The following is a 19899-nucleotide window of genomic DNA, read 5'->3' on the forward strand; positions in this document are numbered from 1 at the left end:
AGTATAGACAAATGCATTTGTTGATGCTGCCATATGTCAGTTTAAAGGAAACTAATACATTTCCTACATCTCAACTACCTATATCTTTAGTTCAATTCAATTAAATACAGTTCAGTTTATTTTGTATAGCCCAATATCACAAATTTGCCTCAGAGGGCTTTACAATCTGTACACATACGATATCTGTCCCAGGACCTCACATCTGATCAGGAAAAACTCCCAAAAAATAGAAGAAAACTTTCACAGGGAAAAAAGGGAAGAAACCTTCCCATAGTGTGTTACATTATGGGACATAATTATCTATCAACATCCTATCAGCAGTAGTATGTATGACAGCATGTTGGATGTAGAGTCCAAATCTGACCCATAGCAAAGGATAAATACAACTAAGGGAAACCAAAAGGACTAACAAACAGAACACTCCAACACAAACGTTTGTCCCAAGCACGCAATCTTGGTGACAAAGGTGGAAATCTGAGACACTCCTTTCACCCAAATTAAAGAGTTTATCACCAGTAGTGAAGCTGTTGTGGGCTATCACACATCTGCTGAACAGGGATTTACTTATTTCCAATTTACATCTTGGCACCTAGATTGTCCTCATCTCCCCATCTTCATAGCCGCCGACTGATAAACAACATCAGCCAGCCAAGTTTTCCCAGTTTGCTGATTACTGTTGGGTCTGTCTTGATTTAGGGCGAATGGGACTAATCCAAGATGATGTGATCTATCTGTCAATCCATGGCTCCAGTAAGCCAGAGAGGGCTGAGTGAGCCTCTACGCACCACAACGTTGCAAGCTGATTTGCACAAATATACAAACAGATTGAATGTGTGAATGGGTCCTGATGATTCAATGTGATTACAATTGGTTCTCAAATTCATGTAAATTACAGAACTCAGTGACTGTCCCACCACAATATGCTATATTAAGGTTTCAAGATGTCTGGATATGTGTGTGTTCATACCGGTGTGGACCTTCCGATGAGACTCCAGGGATTCCTCCGTTTGGAACTGGGCGCCACACTGGTCACAAACTATGGCCTTCTCACCAGCTGCACAAAAACAAGAGCGTGGAGACTTATTACACATTCACAAACACATTTGGAATTTTTTTTACAAATGGAGAAAAAAAAATGAATCTTAAAGTAAAGGTGGTGCTTCAATTAATTTCATTAAAAAAATCTATTGAAACTGTCTAGTTTAAGCTACAGAAAGCAACCATAACACTCTGCAAGGTAAACATATTCCAACATATTCTGAAAACAACTTTTAAGACATACAGTGAAAAAAGTGTTTTGATTTGTAAACCTTTAGATAGAGTAGCTACAACTAAATCAGGTTGAAATCTTTAACCACCAATAAAATCAATAATAAAAAGTAGTATAATGTTCTTTTCCTCTTAACCTTTAACAAAAAAATGTAATTAAGATGTTTCACTATTTCATTGATAAATAGGCATTTTTTTAATGTATAATTTAGCCTACATTTAGCTTCATACTTTGATGATTTAAACTGTCTGCCTTCATATCTGTGAGATTCAGCTCCAAATATAAGAAAAGTTATGTTTGCATATGCAAATACTTCATGAATATTTGCTCCGTGAAGGCGAATCTGTCAAACTAATTACAACAGTGTGTATTTTTGTGTCGGCTTAATAAGCACGGCTGATACGTTCCTGCTCTTTCATTTAAAGCCATAAAGTTATTGTTGAGTCCTCTCCCACTTTAGTTGCACCGCATTCTTTGTGTGTAGCCCTTGCACTCAGGGGCTACAAACAAAGAGCAGGGCAATCCAGGTCATACTACTGTATGACCTGGATTGCTCTTTGTATGAATGTGTACAACCTTGTACAACAATAAAAGGAGAGACTGGCATGCACAAATACAGTACAGGGTTCTGTTGAAAGACACATCAGATCAGGCCCAGGCAAACAACTTTTTATGGCTTGGCAGCAATCACAGTACATGCCATACACATCACACATCAAATAGACATGCCCACACACACACACACACACACACACACATTTAACATCTGGATGTGTGTTCTAAACATGGGGTGGATGTGTGTGTGCGGGTGTGCGTGTCCGTTTCCAGTGCAAGCACAGAGCGATCTCTCCCGACCAGACCTCGATTTGTTCTTGGCACGTTCTCCTGGGTTACGACACCTCCACAGAGAGAACACAATGAAAACAGGAAGCCAATTCTTAGATGACAGGGAGGAAAAAAAGTCAGGGAGAGATGGCTCGTGTGGTTTTGCAACCACAGTGACATTAGGGAACGGCCTGTACTGTAATAAGCCCTACCAAAAGCAGAAATGACCCAAGACCGTACTTGACAGAGTGTGCCTGCCAGTGGAGCGCTTATGCAACAAGTTATGCAGAAGCTGGTAGGCTGCACAAGTGAGCGTGACTAGAGCATAAGCCCCAGCGATGCAACCTTTACAAACAGCACACCTTAGATTTTTCTGCGATATCACAAGATTTATCTCCATTTAACAGCTTTAGGCTCAATAGACTGAGCTGGTGAGCAATGTCCTTTTTAATTGGCTGCATATTCAAGAGGCATAATTTGTAGTGTGAGCGAGCGTATGGCGTGCCAGTGTCAAATGCACAGATGAGCATATGGCTGAATTAGCTGGCAAAAGCAGCCACTTAACCTTTGGAGAACAAGACATGCACTGGAGATGTAGACAGAATCCCCCAACACACCCACTGATGTCTCTAATTTGCATTAATCACATAGCCCCTCTGTTGCTTCTTTAACTCCCTGATTCATCATTGTTGGATACACTGTAATTATATATTTTTTTACATGCTGCTGGTGCTCTGCCCAACTGCATGGGACTCCGTCCATGATATTGATTTCATCTCATTGATTGCCCTTGCATCGGGCCATTTTATGACAATCAATACAATGCATGTGCTATTTATAGACGAATTCCAGTGATCAATACACATTCATGTTGTTTTTTAACTTCATATATATATATATATTTTTTAAATACCCATTTTTTTTTTTTGAAAGTAAGAAATATGTCAAGTAGCTTTCAATTGACTATTTCCCTTTCTTTACTACCACCACTGAGGTGCCCCTGGGCAGGGGCAATTAAGCAAGCTGCCCCAGGTGGGCTCCTCAGTGGCTATCAAATCAAACTGTGATTTTACTGGGTTACTTCCAGGTGTGAATACGTACAACTGTGCGAATGTGTCACTAAGTGTTCCTGGAAAAGAGCATTTATGCTCAGAAAATCGACTCTGGTTTAAAACAAGAAATGGACACCAATGGCTGCCTGGAAGGTAAGAAAAACAAGTTCACAACTATGGTTTGCAGGATTGAAACAGAGAGTTGATTTGTAGTAAATCAGCATAACATTAGCAGTAATGCCTCGCAGACAGTGGTGCAACACTACGACCATTCTTCTGGGGGGCCAAGACGCGTGTGCTATAAGGGCCAGGGATAGGATTTTAGTGCAGGGCATGCCCCCGCTTGTGGCACAAGGACATAAATTGTCAGGAAATGCCTGCATGGTGCCTTGCTTCAAGGAGAATGGAGTTGTGTGGGGTCACGGTGGGGCAAATGGGGGAGGAACCCAGGGTACACACAGGCAGGCAGCCACCCAGCCAGATGCCCGTCACTCTAGTTAGCCTTCTAAGTGCTAACAGGGGGCCCTCTTCTTGGTAACAGCCGCCATCAGCCATTTTCACTGCCAAATTAAAGTGATAAATCTTGAGGCCCCTTTGATCGCAGGAGGGTGAAGTTGTTAGTTAGGAGAGACGGTGTAACCGGGACAGGGGACACACACACTAGACATCAGCTGTAACTCTTGTCACGTGTGTTTTAAATAATCTGTGAACATTAAAACCCCACTCACTCAGGGGCCCACTCAAACTTAAACTGTAGGATCTCAAAGCACTTAATTTAATCCTTGAACTACACCTGATCTTTGATTTCATTCAGTGAGTATTCCTTTTGCACAAAACAAAGATTAAATATCAGCACTTCCCTGCCATTCATCGGAAATGAACGAAAGCTCAAAAGATAATGTGAAGTAAATAAAAATGAACGATCACAAAATGAAAAAAGACTAAATCTCAAGGAATCTCGAAATGGTAGTCTACACTGTTAGTGTGCCACATTGCCACAGATAGCCTTTAGCTGACATAATACAAGTTGCACAACCCATGCTGAGTGTGTGTGTGTGTGTGTGTGTGTTAGGAGGTGGGGATGGGGCCGTGATCAGGTGCCACATACCACTAAAGCCGCTTCCCTTTTCGCTTCCCCCTCTGAAATATTGCACAACTGTTGTTGCAGCGCAGTGGACCTCAGTTTTTTCATAAAAAAGGGCTGTAAACGAGAACAAGGCTCACTGCCAATCAAGTAAACTTCCTGCAAAGCCTTGCAGTAAAGAGTAATATAACTGCCCCGAGTATTTACCGTTGTTAACTTTTTAAAAGCTAGTGTTGTGCAGATTTTTAGAGTTAGATTCGTTAGAGTTGCTGTTGATTTGACTGTAGCTGTGAGTGTATGCCAAGTAGTACAACGGTTCATATCGGGTTGCTTTGCTTCCTTAAAGGGCAACTTGTGCAATTTTACATCATCCTTTTTTAGGTTTTACAGTGTTCTTCTTCTTTTAAGAGGGCTTCGTTCTTTGTTGAAGTAGCAACACTAAGTTTAAGGAAATTACCTTTTCAAGTTTTCAACGTCTAAAATCACACAGCTTAGAAAAGAGTGGCCCGAGTCAGCTGGTTGCAATCATGTGACATGGGAGCCCCATCTCACGGTGCAACAATGCCATCATTCACATTTTTGTTCAACTTGTAAATCTCTTTGGTACTCTATGGTCTCTTTAAATAAAACAAAAAAAACCGGTTGGTCTAGTCGAGTCCACGTACTCGCACCACTTCCTTGGCATTAAGCAAGAGTGTTTCACGTAAAGTTACCGTCCCCTAAAGCAGGCGACATTTCACCATGGAGATGTGATGAGGATTGTGGATTAGCCCACTGAGCAGGCCTCACGGGGAAGTGATGGTGCATTCCCTCGCCTGTAATTTCCCCTGACATACTAAGTGCTCATTCTCCCATTTCCCTAAATAATGCGGTGTGCAATGGTGCATTGTACTATTTGCTGTTACACTCATTGCATGTGTGCATGGAATCTGAATGTGAAAAAGCAAACCATCGTCAGCGTTGCGACGCAGAGACGAGGACGGGGGGGGGGGGGGGGGTATGCGTCGGCTATGTGATCTCATAATGCCACCATTCAGAAGCTCTTCTCATTCAAAAGAACTTGTGAAATGCAGAGAAAGGCCCCGTTTGTTTGGGTTCCTGCTTTCCTGTGCCTCCTGTGGAAGACTAAATATTGTTTTTGTGACAGTGTGCCCACACTCAAGACTTCTCACTTGTTGTTCCAACCTCCTTTCGCAGGTAGAGCATAAATGCTAAATTTGCAACAGATGTCCCCCCCCACCCCCTTGGGGATTGCAGGCTAAATAGAATCTTTTATCAAAGACAATCGCAGAATTAAACATAAGTGTTAGAGAGTCTGTCTTTGCTTAAATCGACATGCACAAAAGTAGGCCAACATGTTGAAAGGAGGCAATTCAAACATGTCATCCTGCACAGGAGATGAAGAAACGCCTCTGCTTCTTCTTTGACTACTTCATTTTATAGTCTGATGACACTGTCGATCTCCCCATTAAATGATCTTGTTTTGCCAGCTATGCCAACATGTTACTGACATAGATGTCAAAATGCAAAGAAAAATAAATCATTGAATGTGCAAGTTTATTGGAATTCAGCAAAGTCGTGCAAATACCTTCCATTTCCTGCAATATAGTTATCAACATCCGTTGTCATATGGTCTCACTTGCAGGAGATGGCATGACACTATTTAGCATCCATTACACACACAAAAACCTGTCTAAGAGCTTCCTCATTGTGGAAAGGGTCAACAACAGAGCTCCACTGTTCCAAGAGAATGAGCCTGCTGTAACACATGACCATGTTGAATTCAACATGGTTAACAGCGCTGATGTGTATGAAACACAATGACAACCATCTGTATCTCTTTACTGCAGACAACCTCGAGAATCTACCTTTAATTTCTTATCATAAAATGTTTCAGCATCTTTGGATCAGCTGTGGTCATTCTCTAGTGGACTGAAACTTGATCATAAACTGTCAGTGTGCATTTCTTGCTGCAGTGGATACGCTGACAACAACATTGTTTACTGGAGATCATTTATATATCCGATATATATATGATATTTGTATTTTGCATGAAACAGGCTTGAAATGTATAGAATTTACAGAATGCAGTATTTTACTTTGATGAGAATTTGTACAAAGTGTCCAACCAACAACGTGTCACAAAAAATTAAGTTAAATCGTTAGAATTAAGTAAGAAAAATAAACTGTCCCAGTGTCAAATTTCCAGAGTCACACATTTCCTCAAAAAAACACTGGCCATACTGACCTAAATAAAAGTCAAACATTCAAAACAAGTCGTGGATGACTGGAATTCTGATGGCATGTGTGGATGTAACGGTTACCTTGACATAACAAAAGCTTCAGTTCAGTCCCCCCCCCCCCCCCAATACACACACACTCCAATTCCTGTGCAGCCTCGGCTCTCGCAGGGTAGGACACTGTTGACTGTATTGCCTGTTATTTCTGCAGGAAGAGGCTGAATGATCCGTTCTCAGGGGTCAGGGAGGCTAAATGGGAAATTAAATTACAGTGTATCTGTCGATGGCCGGCCAATATCACACTCAGTGGTTTTCGAGAGTGTAAACAGAGCAGGAGAGGGGCAGACAGACAGATTAAGGAGAGAGAACCTACGTGCGTCCGTGTGTCTGTGAGGGAGGTAGACAAGCGCAGTTACCAACAAAAACATAGCCTGGCTTTTCACTGAGCCTACATCAATGGCTTACGGAAGACAGTACTCTCAACACACACACACACACACACACACACACACACACACACACACACACACACACACACACACACACACACACACACACACACACACACACACACACACACACACACACACACACACACACACACACACACACACACACACACACACACACACACACACACACACACACACACACACACACACACACACACACACACACACACTCATAACCATGAAAAAACATTTCCTGCGTCTCCGCCACGCTCACGTCCTCGATCTTTCAATAACGGCGACATGAAATGAAAAGTATCAAAATCATTCATACGTCTGAAAGTCAATCTGGCTTCATATACAAATAGCCAAACAAGTACACACACATTCACAGTATGCCATCAGAACAATGAGCACAGACGCCTCACACTCTCTCATTCCCTTCTCCTTCCCTCGCTTTAACTTCGGGGTTATAATGAGGCGTGCCGTACAGTTTTATTTACACCAGCCCCTTATCAGTGGTACAGCAGCACAGAGGCTGCCAGTTGGAAGAGGACAGGCCGCGGTACTGCCTGTACCCTGTGGTGGAGGAGGCGTGTACCGCCATGCTCCCAGCACGTTTTTTAGCAAGGCTCAGAGAAGACTGGGCCCGCGCCAAGCTGCCTCTCAGAATAATAAAACACACAAACACATACACACAGGATGAGTTTGCAATAAGTCACCGCAACTAGGCACAATCGAGGGTTCCTATTTTGGGATGCAATGGGGTACATCCATCTACAGTCATTTTACCACCTTTTGTATATATAACTTTTAGAAAATATGTTTTTAGCTGACATAAATGGGAATGTGTACCAGGAAGCATGCGACAGATGGCAACATGCAGGAGGTGCCTTAGATCAACATCTGACATGATCACGACAGAATATATATATATATATATATATATATATATATATATATATATATATATATATATATATATATCTTGGATGAATATAGATTTCATCAAAAACAGGGCAACTTAGCCATCATAAGACAGTGTCTCAGAATTTGTAAAGAGTTTTAAGTGTTGTTTCAGCAAGATAATTCACACAACGTTTAAATATCTGTTAATATAAATGTATAAATGAATAAAAAAAACTGTTGACAAAACATGTCGTCGATGTTTTGAATAACTGTGAAGTCATAAATTAGCACAATGAATATAAGGTAGTACGTGAGACGCACTGGATAGAGAAACAGACAATCGGATGCACGCGTGAGCAAACACCAGACTGAATACATAATCCCCTGGCGGAGATCATAAAGCAGCTGAATTGGATTTGTTAAAACGGTTTCCTTTCTTTCTTTCTTTCTTTTTCAAGATAGTCACCATGTGATTTAGCTTTGGTTGATCTGAGCTCATAGAAATGCACGGGACAGGAGGCGGTAGCAGCTTTTTAGTAGTAAAGGAACCTCACAGGACAATTGCAATCAAAGTGTACGAGGCAGACACAAAGTAGCTGCACGTGGAACACAGATTATGCATTATGGAGATGATATCGCAGGACAACTATAAAAGATGCGCTGGTTTCAGTGACCGTGTTTACATGCATTCGAAAAACTGGCTTAGTCGGACTGAAATCGAATTATCCGTTTCATGTAAACACCTTTGTTCGACTATGTGCGGTCCGACTACGATCCGATTAACACCCCTGGATAACTCGATCCGATCCGGTTGATAATTTGACTATCGCGGCATGCTTGAGATCCCGCCGCCCTCCTCCCCCCTCCCTCCCATGTCGTGACCCGGAAGTCGAAAGAGACGATAAGTTGTCACTGCCGGGAGCCTGGCCGGCAGAAAACAAACAAACAACGCCAATAGCGCCATTTGCATTCACTGTACTCCTATTAACATCATGCAAGAATAGTAGAGGGATGTAGCTTCGCCTTGCTCTCTGTTCGCCATCTTTCTCGAAATGTTGATGTTGTTGTTGTTGGTGGTAGTGGTGAAGAGGTCAAGCGGAAATGGCTGTATCACCACGAGTTGTAATGAAAACAGCGCCGCCTATCGTATCGGATATGACATGCTTTCGGCCAATGATTCGAATTACTCACTGCCATGTATATTGGGATAACAGCAGATCCCCCAAAAGATAGCATAGCCCGACTAAAGCAAGATTAGAATTATACCATCATGTAAACACACTGAATGTCGGTCAGACAAGACTCGCACGAGCAGAAATTACTTTATGGTGTGAGCAAACACAGCGGCGCAGATAAGAGGACATAATCTTGCCATTCTGTGAGGGGGGGTAGACATGTTTGCACCGGATGATATTGTTATCGACGGAGTGGAAAAAGAAATCAAAGGGAAGTGAAAGAGAGCATGCAGAAGAGGCGGCAGGGAGGGAGGGGAGAGAAAAAGGAGGAAACAGATGAAGACAGAGAATATTCAGGTCGCATTTGACAGCTTTACGGTCTGTTGCGCCGAATGGGATGTCTAGGGACGTGGCAAAGCAGACAAATATTGACTTGCAGAGCGTTCGCCTTCTCTCACACACACACAGGCTTCTAAATTTAGCCCCCACCCCCCCCACCCCACCACACACACTTCAAAATGGATGAGTTCACATTGCAACATCAGTCACCCTTGTTTAGTTTTTTGTGCCCAACTCAACCTCTTAATCCATTTTGCCTGCAAACCAATTTGTTTGTCCAGTAGGTCACAGACAGTTTCCTGACCCGACTGTTCCCTGTTCTTTTGTACTGTTTGTTTCTCCCTCGCCTTTGCCTTACTTTCTTTCAACGGCGCAGCCATTTCCAGAGCTTTTGCCCCCTGGGAGATCGAGGGCATCTCAGTCCACACATGCACCCCTCCTCCTCCTCCTCACTCTTTTCCTGCACTCCCTTCCTCTCGTCTACCTCTCTCTCGCCTGTCCTCCTTACTTTCAAACAGGCTTGACGTCAGAGAAACCTGGTTTTAAATGTGCACTGACACGAATGGAGACAAACACTCATGCACCATTTAAAACCCTTCTACTAGCATACACCGCCATAACTTATTATTATTTTTGAAATACAATCAGATTACTGTTAATGTAGCATTGGGTAGCATGAGGCTTTAAAGACAACTGGTGAAATATAGATAGCAGTGTCTTATCTCTCAAAACAAATATTTACGAGAGACCTTATCGTGATGGGACTTTAAAACAAAGTTTAATGTCTACTGGAGTAACATATGAGTTGCCATGACATTAAATGCAGATATTCATTGTCCTCACAGAAGGAATACTAATAAACTCCATGAAGTTGATATTTTTGGGTTTAGAGGGAAATGTCTCGGAACTCTCTGATTGATTGTCATAGTATTTGGCAAATATATTCATGATAGGATAAATTGTCATACCTCTGGTGATCCAATTACTTTTCATCTAGTACCAAGTCATTCTAAGTTTAATTTGGCCATATTTTCTATCAGAAACACTGGATTCACTGCAGAAACCACGTCATGGTAACTAGATTTTTTTTTAAATAGCACAAAAGAGCTCACAATAGCATGTTTAAAAACAAAAGTGTATTGTTGTCTGTTGGCTTTTGTTTGCGACTCTCCACGGTCAGTGACATAAAACCGTTAAGCAGTCAGATCCCCTTTGTCAGTAAAATAAAAATGGGAAAGAAAATAGTATTTTAGATAACTACTAGGAATGATTGCGACAAAAGGAAAACGAGGTGGTAAAACACACAACCATATATGCCATGCCGAGCTGTCCAGTAACAGCAATTACCCTGCCATTGCCAGACACTCACCAAGTGTTTCCAAACTCCCCTCACCCTCTCAAAACCCTGGCCTCCCCTCCTCCCTGGTTGCCCCTAGAGGTGAAAGGTGCCATGTGTTTTCAGCTTTGCTTTCAATCCCCCTCCCCGTTTTGAAAAAGAGATGAGAAAATGAGGCTTTGACATGAATCTGTGTGCTCCTGCAGGCCACAGACACAAGTATATCTTCAGGGCCTTTGGTGGATGTGTGCATTTGTGGGCACATGTGGGTTTATGTGTATGTGTGTGAAGAAGTGCAAGGAAGGAAACAAGAGCTGGATGCAAAGAGGAACCACCCGGGGGCTCTCCTGGTGTGAGGAGGCAGGAAGTAAGTTAGGCTGCTCTAAAATGCCAAAGTGGACCATTTCTCACAAGCCTCTGGGCCTGGTATTAATAGACCCTGGTTGGACAGGGGTGGGTGGGTGGGCGGGCTTCTGGTGAAATATACATCGACATGAGTGACCTGCTGCAGTTTAAGTCTTTAAAAAGGCCTCGATCAGGTTAAGCCAAACTTTAGATTAACTTGATTTTCAGTCGGTATAAACAAATAAATAAATCTAAATAAATGTAACGAGTGCTTGGTAATGCAGTGTGCAGCTTTGAAAACTTGACTACCCGGAAATAATCTAAAGTGACAATTGGAAAAAGCACACGGTACTCCAATTTACCAACCAAAGTCAACACTTAAAAATATGAGCTTCTCAGAAGGAATTCAAGCTAACTAGCAGTGATGTGCAGGGAGTGTTTAGTAGGCAAAATATGACTAAAAAACATGAAATGGACTGCTTATTTTCGACAACCAAAGCGCTTTAATTGTTAAATGCAGTGGCTTTGCATTTTCAATTTTCTTTCACCTCCTCCAACCTAAACAGAAAAATCTACACGTCATTGCAGCAAATGACGGCATAACAGGACTGTAAATGCAAACACAATATGCTGCATCTGGGCTACAATGAGACAACAATGAAGAACTCTCAAACAGAGATGAGGAGCGCGCGACAGGTCTGATTAAGTGACATCACTTGAGTCAGCGAATTTCATCAGATTTTGTGCAGCTCACTCTTGGGCCAAAGAAAAGGCTTGATGCAACTTCTCTCGCATACACTTTCCAAGACTTCTAAAGAGACTTTGATGTGTAAAATCCGTGGAGTTCCCTTTAAGTGCACACATTTTGATTTCACTTTGGAGTACAGGTTATCTTGCAGCAATTATGAATGGCATACCCGTTATCAGAATTGAATCTGGGAGGTCAGAGGGACCTGCCATTCAGTTCAAGATCGAACTATCGAGCAACTACAGTAAGTTAATGTGTAATCGGCTCACAGAAGAGCAACCAGAAGAATGACAAACATGATACGAGAGTGCATTCTGCTTCTGACTGACAGCATGTTCAGATAACACTGTTAAGAACAAGTCAAGTGAGGTCACAGTGGTTTCAACAGTATTATCTTGCAAGTGTGGCTTTAAAAGCTGCTGCAACTTCTTTCAAACCCTGACATTTTTATCCTGTGATTCGCTCTTTGAATTCTTCTCGTTGAGCTCATATCTAAGGTTTTTTATTTCTTCATAAGCTAGGGAATGTTCCCGTTTCTACTGACTGAAACATGACAAGATGGCGGCGCGCACGGACGCAGCGGCCCCTCTCTGTCCTGACCATTTGGTGTTTTGTTCTGTTTCTAAATGTTTGTGCAAAAGTTCGTCTAAAAATTGTTCGTCTTCGCCTCGTCTGTCTACGTCGGAACCCAAATATAGTCGCCAGGTTCTGTTAACCATCGGCAGGACCAAACTACACGGCACTCTGGACGCTGAACAAGCGGAAACACTCATGAGCACGGATTACTTCGCCGGCCCACGACCACACCGACCACACCGGACTCGACTGCCACTCCTCCCCCAGAAAGGAGGCGCCGCAAGCGTTGTGAGAGGAAGCAGAAGAGGGGTAAACGCGGAGGAACCCGAGCTAGTCTAGCGGCTAGGCCAACTCGTCCAGCCATACCATCCATTATCATGGCTAATGTGCGATCCTTGGACAATAAAATGGACCACATTAGACTGCTGCAGACGGAGCAGCGAGACGTGAGGAACTGCTGTGTGCTTATCTTCACGGAAACATGGCTAAACGACAACATCCCGACTCTGCTGTGAGACTGGAGCAGCTAACATGCTACCGAGCGGACAGAGCCCTCGCTGATGGAGGGAAAACTCGCGGCGGCGGGGTATGTGTTTACATCCGGGACGCATGGTGCCGGGACGCTGCCGTGGTATGTAGACACTGCTCACCACTGGCGGAGTTTATGATCGTAAGGTGCCGTCCTTTTTATCTGCCGAGGGAATTTACGGCGATTCTGCTAGTCGCTGTTTACATCCCCCCGACCTCCAACAACAGTGATAGAAATGCGGCACTTTGTGAACTGTACCAGGCCATCAGCGAACAACAGACGGCTCACCCAGACGGCTTCACCATCGTTGCTGGAGATTTCAACCATGCAGACCTTAAGACTGTCCTTCCCAAACTACACCAGCATGTTGATTTCCCTACAAGAGGAGACAACATTTTGGATCTGGTCTACACAACCCACAAAGGAGCGTACAAGGCCTCCCCCCTCCCCCACATAGGTCTCTCTGACCACATCACCGTCATGCTAATGCCAGCATACAGACCCAGAGTGAAAGCCTCCAGACCGGTTCTGAAGCAGGTACGGGTGTGGCCAGAGGTGGCCTCCTGCGCTCTCCAAGACTGCTTTGACTCAACAGACTGGGGAATGTTTAAACAGGCAGCCACTTACAACGACCACACAGACACTGTTACTTCTTACATTAGCAAGTGCATTGATGATGTGACCCATGTAAAGACCATCACCACTCGGGCTAACCAGAAGCCGTGGCTAACAGGGGAAGTCCATCGGCTGCTGAGGACTAGAAATAGGGTCTTCAGAGCTGGGGACGAAACGGACCTGAAAACAGCGAGAGCCAACCTGTCCCACGGCATCAGGAAAGCAAAAAATTCCTACACAAAAAAGATAATCCGGCACTTTAAAGACAGCAGAGACACACGCAGCCTGTGGCGGGCATTCAGACCATCACAGACTATAAACCCACGCCACAGAACTGCGACAGCAACATCTCTCTGCTAAACAACCTCAACAGCTTCTTTGCCCGGTTTGAAGCACAGAACAGCACTCGTCCACACAAGACTCCGCCCCCTCCCCATGATCAGGTTCTGTGCCTGTCTGCTGCCAGCGTGAAGAGGACTCTCTCGTCTATCAACACCCACAAGGCAACAGGTCCAGACAACATCCCTGGTCGTGTGCTGAAGGACTGTGCAGAGGAGCTTAAGGACGTCTTCACGGATGTCTTTAATACTTCTCTGAGACAAGCTGTTGTTCCATCATGCTTCAAGGTAACCACCATCATACCTGTGCCAAAGAAATCCACTCCGTCCTGCTTCAACGACTATCGTCCAGTGGCACTGACCCCATAATCATGAAGTGCTTTGAACGACTAGTCATGTCGCATATCAAATCCATTCTCCCCCCCACTCTGGACCCTTTCCAGTTTGCATACCGGGCCAAACGGTCCACGGAGGATGCAATCTGCTCTGCTCTCCACCCAGCCCTCACCCACCTGGACAAAAAGACTCCTATGTAAGAATGCTGTTCATAGACTTTAGCTCAGCATTCAACACAATCATCCCACAACAACTAATCTGCAAACTTGACCAGCTGGGGCTCAACACCTCGCTGTGTAACTGGCTGCTGGACTTCCTGAGTGAGAGGCCACAAGCAGTACGTGTTGGCAACAACACCTCGAGCAGCATCACACTCAGCACAGGGGCCCCTCAGGGCTGTGTGCTCAGTCCCCTGCTCTTCACCTTGCTGACTCACGACTGCAAAACCAGCTACAGCACCAATCACATGGTCAAGTTTGCAGATGACACAACATTGATAGGTCTCATCACCAAGGATGACGAGACCCTCTACAGGAGGGAGGTCAACCTTCTGACCACGTGGTGCGGAGCCAACAACCTCCTGCTCAACAACAGCAAGACCAAAGAGATCGTTGTTGACTTCCGGAAAGGCCACACCCATCACCCACCACTGACCATCAACGGTGCGGACATTGAGCAGGTCAGCAGCACCAAATTCCTGGGGGTGGAAATCAGTGAGGACCTCTCGTGGACAGCCAACACTACATCGCTGGCAAAGAAAGCACAGAGGCGCCTCTACTTCCTCCGGAAACTGAGGAAAGCAGGGAGCCCCCCATCCATCATGTGCACCTTCTACCGCGGCACCATCGAGAGTATCCTGACCAACTGCATCACTGTGTGGGACGGAAGCTGCACAGACCACAGCAGGAACGCCCTGCAGCGCATAGTGAAGGCAGCTGGAAGGATCATGGGTGCCTCACTCCCCCCCCTCCCATCCTTGCAGGACATATACAACACCCGCCTCACCCGCAAAGCGACCTCGATTGTGAGTGACACCTGCCACCCCTCACACGGTCTCTTCAGCCTCCTGCCCTCTGGGAGGAGGTACCGAGCCTCGGGCTCACACCGCCAGGCTGTCCAACAGCTTCATCCACCAGGCGGTCAGGAAGCTGAACTCTCTCCCCATCCTCCCACTACGTCCTCTTTCAGACTCACATGTCTGAATGCTGCTAGCACAATTTATGTTGTCTATATGTTTACATGTTTCTTACTATTTTTGCACTTTATGTTGTCTATGCACTTTATGTTGTCTATATGTTCACATGTTTTTTACTATTTTTGCACTCTATGTTGTCTATATGTTGCACAATTCACTTTATGTTGGACAGAAGAGAAACGCAATTTCGATCTTCTGTATGTTTGCACATATGGAAAATTGACAAATAAAACTGACTTTGACTTTGACTTTGAAATCAGCTCCTAGACTCAAAAGTAGTTTTCCAAAGCAATTTGACAAGAAACAGAGCACTATTGAAACAAACCCGAAATAATCACACAGTAGTTCTGGGTTTGCATTGCAATGTATTGTGTTGGTGTTTAGCAGTAAACTAATTTTTTCAGAAAAACCTTCGAAAAGATAGATTTTTGCAGATTATAGCATGCTTTGCATAATTCTTTTTTATGAGGCCAGTCTTGCCTCAACCGCTAGGGACCAAGAATATCCATAGCCGATTGTATTGTTAGCTTGCCAGGAGTTGACAAACCTTGCCCTGGAACATAGTGTTGGAAAGATGGACATCTTCCGCTTAAGGCAACACCACTAGCAGGACAGAATGCTGATTTCTTTTGTACAATGTTGGCTGCATTCTACGTGCACTGGGAAGAGAGACCGACAGCAAGACTCTGACCAGCAGTTGAACCCTTACCCCATGTGACCACCAACGACATGTTGCCCAACCAGCTGCTGGGAATCCAGCAATTGACATCTCCTTTACAGTGTTGTAAATGCATTTATAGGTCAAGAGAGGAAGGGATGAGATGGCTGCTGGATCGGGGCAGGAAAACTAATTTTTGGGGGGGTCGTTTGCAGGTGGTGGGCCGAGGTTTAAGGTGGGAGCATCAACTCGAGACACAGAAGCGATGCTTGTTATCAATTTTTATTTTCTTCTTCTTCTGCTGCTGGAGCAGGCAAAACAACAACAACAAAAAGACGACACTTGAGAATGAAACCAAAGCAAAAAAATCAAGGAAGTCCATGGAATTTTGACCATTGTAACAGGAGACACAGAGCTCCTGCTCATTAAAAACCTGCATGGTGGACACAGTGCATTCACCATGTTTCCTGTTAGCGTAACCATTCTAGTCAGGCGCTTGGGTGACTATTGTCCTCTGCATGATACAAACTTTCACTGTGCTTCTGTCAACTCATCTCTGTTCAGTTTTTTTGTCTCCAATGAACCAAAATGGCCACATGAGTTCATAAATCATGGCAGGAGTAACCCCCCACGTACACTCTCCCTCCCTTTCCCCAGGTCAATAACCTGTACAGGTTTAGTGTTTAGGGCCCATTATTTCCTGCTTTCAAGTCACACATTGTCAAAGGCAATGCTGAGTTTATTAAAGCTGGAGTCACATGGCCCAAGTGAAAAGGAGGTAATACCGAGATCACCTAGGTAGTAAAACTGTGACAACGAATACAAGGAGGGAAATGTGTGAACCGGCGGAGAAGTAAACTTGCAGTTGACTGGGATTTAATCCCTGTGGTGCAAAGTCTGAAAACAATGCAACGTACATTTAAAAAAAAAAATCATTCAGAAAATAAGGTTTAAAAAAAAAAAGTTTACATGTCCCTACTGTGTCTGCATGTTCCCATGTCATAGTGTAAAGATACACGAGTAGAACATTGTTAAACTAATGTTGATGGCAGTCAGTTCGACTTCGGAAAGAGGACGAGCTGAGCCAACGGAAACAACAGGAGGCAAGGCTGAGACTGCAGATGATAGGATATCCAAATGGCTAAACAACAGGAATATGCTTGAAACACGCAGTTTCTTCTTTTTTTTTTACTACACTCAGGTGCATGGGTTGATATACTTGTTTTGTTGGTTTGATTCCAAAAACCTCTTTCATCCCATTAAATCTTCCACATAAAACATAATAAGAGCAGACTTCAAACGGGCAAAATCAGATCAATTATGGAAATCTCACAACAAGAACTATTTAGGAGAACACACTTACCTCAAATACAATAGAACATTTAGTCGTCAACCCTGTGTTATCTGCCAAATGACACCATACAGCAGTTACTAACTCTTTTCCATTAGGTCATCTGTTTTTCCACAAATTTGGTGTCAGTGTGATGATATTATCCCCCCCATGCTCAGATTCTGTCCAGACCCACAGCAGAGATGACATTGAGATTCAATTAATTATCATTTATGACAGCCTGCGCTCAGCTTTCTGGCTGCCTTCATCAGCTGCTTTCCTTTTGAGCTACAATAAAGTTGAAATACATGTGCATGGAGGCATACAGTCCTAAATAAAGAACAGACAAGGAGAGACAGATTTTGCACATACATTCTGTTCACTTTAGTAAAAAGTCTTAATTCTTAAAAGGTATTGAATATTGTAATTACTAATAATGTTATTATTTCATACTGTACCTGAAAACCACTGCCAACCCTCTTCTCCCTTTAGACCCATCCTTTTCTGCATGAGTCTCCTCACAGCTAGCTGGATATATTGTAGATACAGCAGAACTGATACAGTAGAGGCAATGACAGCTCTTGGCTGGCAGCCAAAAGTAGGGAAGTGTGTGTGTGTTGGGGGGGGGGGGGGGGGTTAGAAGTGCCGATGGTGGTGTTGATACAATCAGCTGAGGCATAAATAGGCCAAATGGTGAATGTAAGGTTCATAGGGTTCGCCTGTCCTCTAGTTGCTCTCCAAGTAGGCCTTTTTTTCACCATCTTTTCCTGCCATTAACTTTGTTGTCGAGTTATCAGTGAAATGATTTACCCAACGTAATTCTGATCTTTCTTATTAGCTTAAAAGTAGCTTGTAAACAGGGTACTTGTGAAACAATCTTGTCGTGTACGTTGTCTCTCAAATCCAACTCCGTTCTCAAATCTCCAGGCGTGAATCACATTGTGAACACACCGAGCTGTGAAGCCATGGCATTATACCAAATAGCAATCTTTTAGAAAAGATCAAGCACAAATTATTTGGGTCTTAGAAATAACTTTCAATGCTGCTGAATTAGTTTTGACATTTAGGATTCATTCTCATCAATTATTCATGCATTGTTAACGCCAACAAAGTTAAGATTCACTCGGTTTAGTGACGTCTCTTGAAGTTTTAACATTGGAGAAGATGAAACTTTAATGATCCGTGTTAAACTGTGCCACAGGCAACACATGTTACATGGGCTTTCTATTTCCTTAGCTCGATCTGGGTTTTGATGTTCAAGGAGCCGATTTATTCAACCAAACTGATGGAAACATCATGGATATTACATAGGATGTTATGCAACATTTTAAAGGCTTGTGTGAGTCTTAAACTGGGTGACAGTTTGACAGAAACATCTGTATTGGCGCTGTGGGCTGTTGGGTGCACTCATTGTGTCTTTGCACTCTTTACATCTTTCACTTTAACCCACAGAGATGTGTTTTGCATATTTAGAGGACACCCCATTGATCAAAGGCTCTCTTTGAAACTTCCATTGGATATTTAGATTAAACTCCCTCTTAAATGAGTTAATCTGGCTTTGTGTCAACGCATATTGTACAGGCATTATGACATTGTTTAAAGATAGACAGTGATACTGTCATACGCCCGGATCAGCATTTCATGGTGTAGGCCAGGCCTATTCAACTAGCGGCCCGAGGGCCGGAAACGGCCCGTTTGAGTTTAACTATGGCCCGCAAGACTGCCTGCAAATCAGTATAGCTTGGTAAGAAAAAATAAAACTGACGGACACGCCTCTTTTATACATTGAGACATCTAACCCAGAGCCATTGAGTTTCACTGTTGCCTCAACCAAACCTGTATGGTTACATCTTTATGTTACGCACCCGTGTTGGTTGCCGGTGTTACACCCCTACTGGTTTTCAAACCTACTGGTTTCCCTACGCGTGCGTTGTGTTCTCTTAACATCTGCAGCGGGGCTCTGTCTCGCTCACCAGATTCGTCACACATTCACAAACATATTTCCGGAGATCTTCAAGCCACCGTTCATATCCATTTCGGCGATTACGATTGTATAAGTGAGCAGTGCATCACAGCCACGGATGAAGAAATACATTTTCGAAAAAATAAAAATAAAAAGATCGCCCGACCTGGTTTCGATCTCTTTCACGCAAAAGGAGTCTGCACTCAAAGACATGCAGTCTGTGCGCTGCGCCAGCAGATATTAGTTTCAGCTCAAGTCATTTATATATTCATCCATTAAGTCACATTTCTTATGTTTTCATGGGAACAGTTTGATCGAAGGGATCTGAAACAACTGGTTACCTTGAGCGGATATTTACACTTTGAAACATGTTTATAGTAATGCTTGTTCGCAACACTTTTGCCACACAATACCGACGCATTTTCGTGTGTGACTGTTTACCTGTGGAAATATACATTACTGTTTTTCATTTTTAGCCATTATTTGATCAATATTCTGTGCGGCCCTCACACCCCCCGTGATTTTCTTATTCGGCCCACTTGCTACTGAAGTTGAATAGCCCTGGTGTAGGCCCATCAAAAGCGATT

The 19899-nt window shown here is 43.6% G+C and overlaps 1 protein-coding gene across 2 annotated transcripts in view; it reads right to left on the reverse strand.

The window, feature by feature from the left end:
- The window catches only part of zbtb16a (zinc finger and BTB domain containing 16a), a 143566-nt gene that overhangs the window by 53265 nt on the left and 70402 nt on the right, over positions 1-19899 (reverse strand). For both annotated transcript variants that reach the window (XM_056408451.1, XM_056408455.1), the window contains exon 4: positions 968-1054. In XM_056408451.1, coding sequence (XP_056264426.1) covers positions 968-1054 — 87 coding nt within the window. The remainder of the gene's footprint in view (positions 1-967; positions 1055-19899) is intronic.

This window comes from Pseudoliparis swirei, chromosome 3, assembly GCF_029220125.1.
Source record: "Pseudoliparis swirei isolate HS2019 ecotype Mariana Trench chromosome 3, NWPU_hadal_v1, whole genome shotgun sequence".
In the NCBI taxonomy this organism is placed as follows: Eukaryota; Metazoa; Chordata; class Actinopteri; order Perciformes; family Liparidae; genus Pseudoliparis; species Pseudoliparis swirei.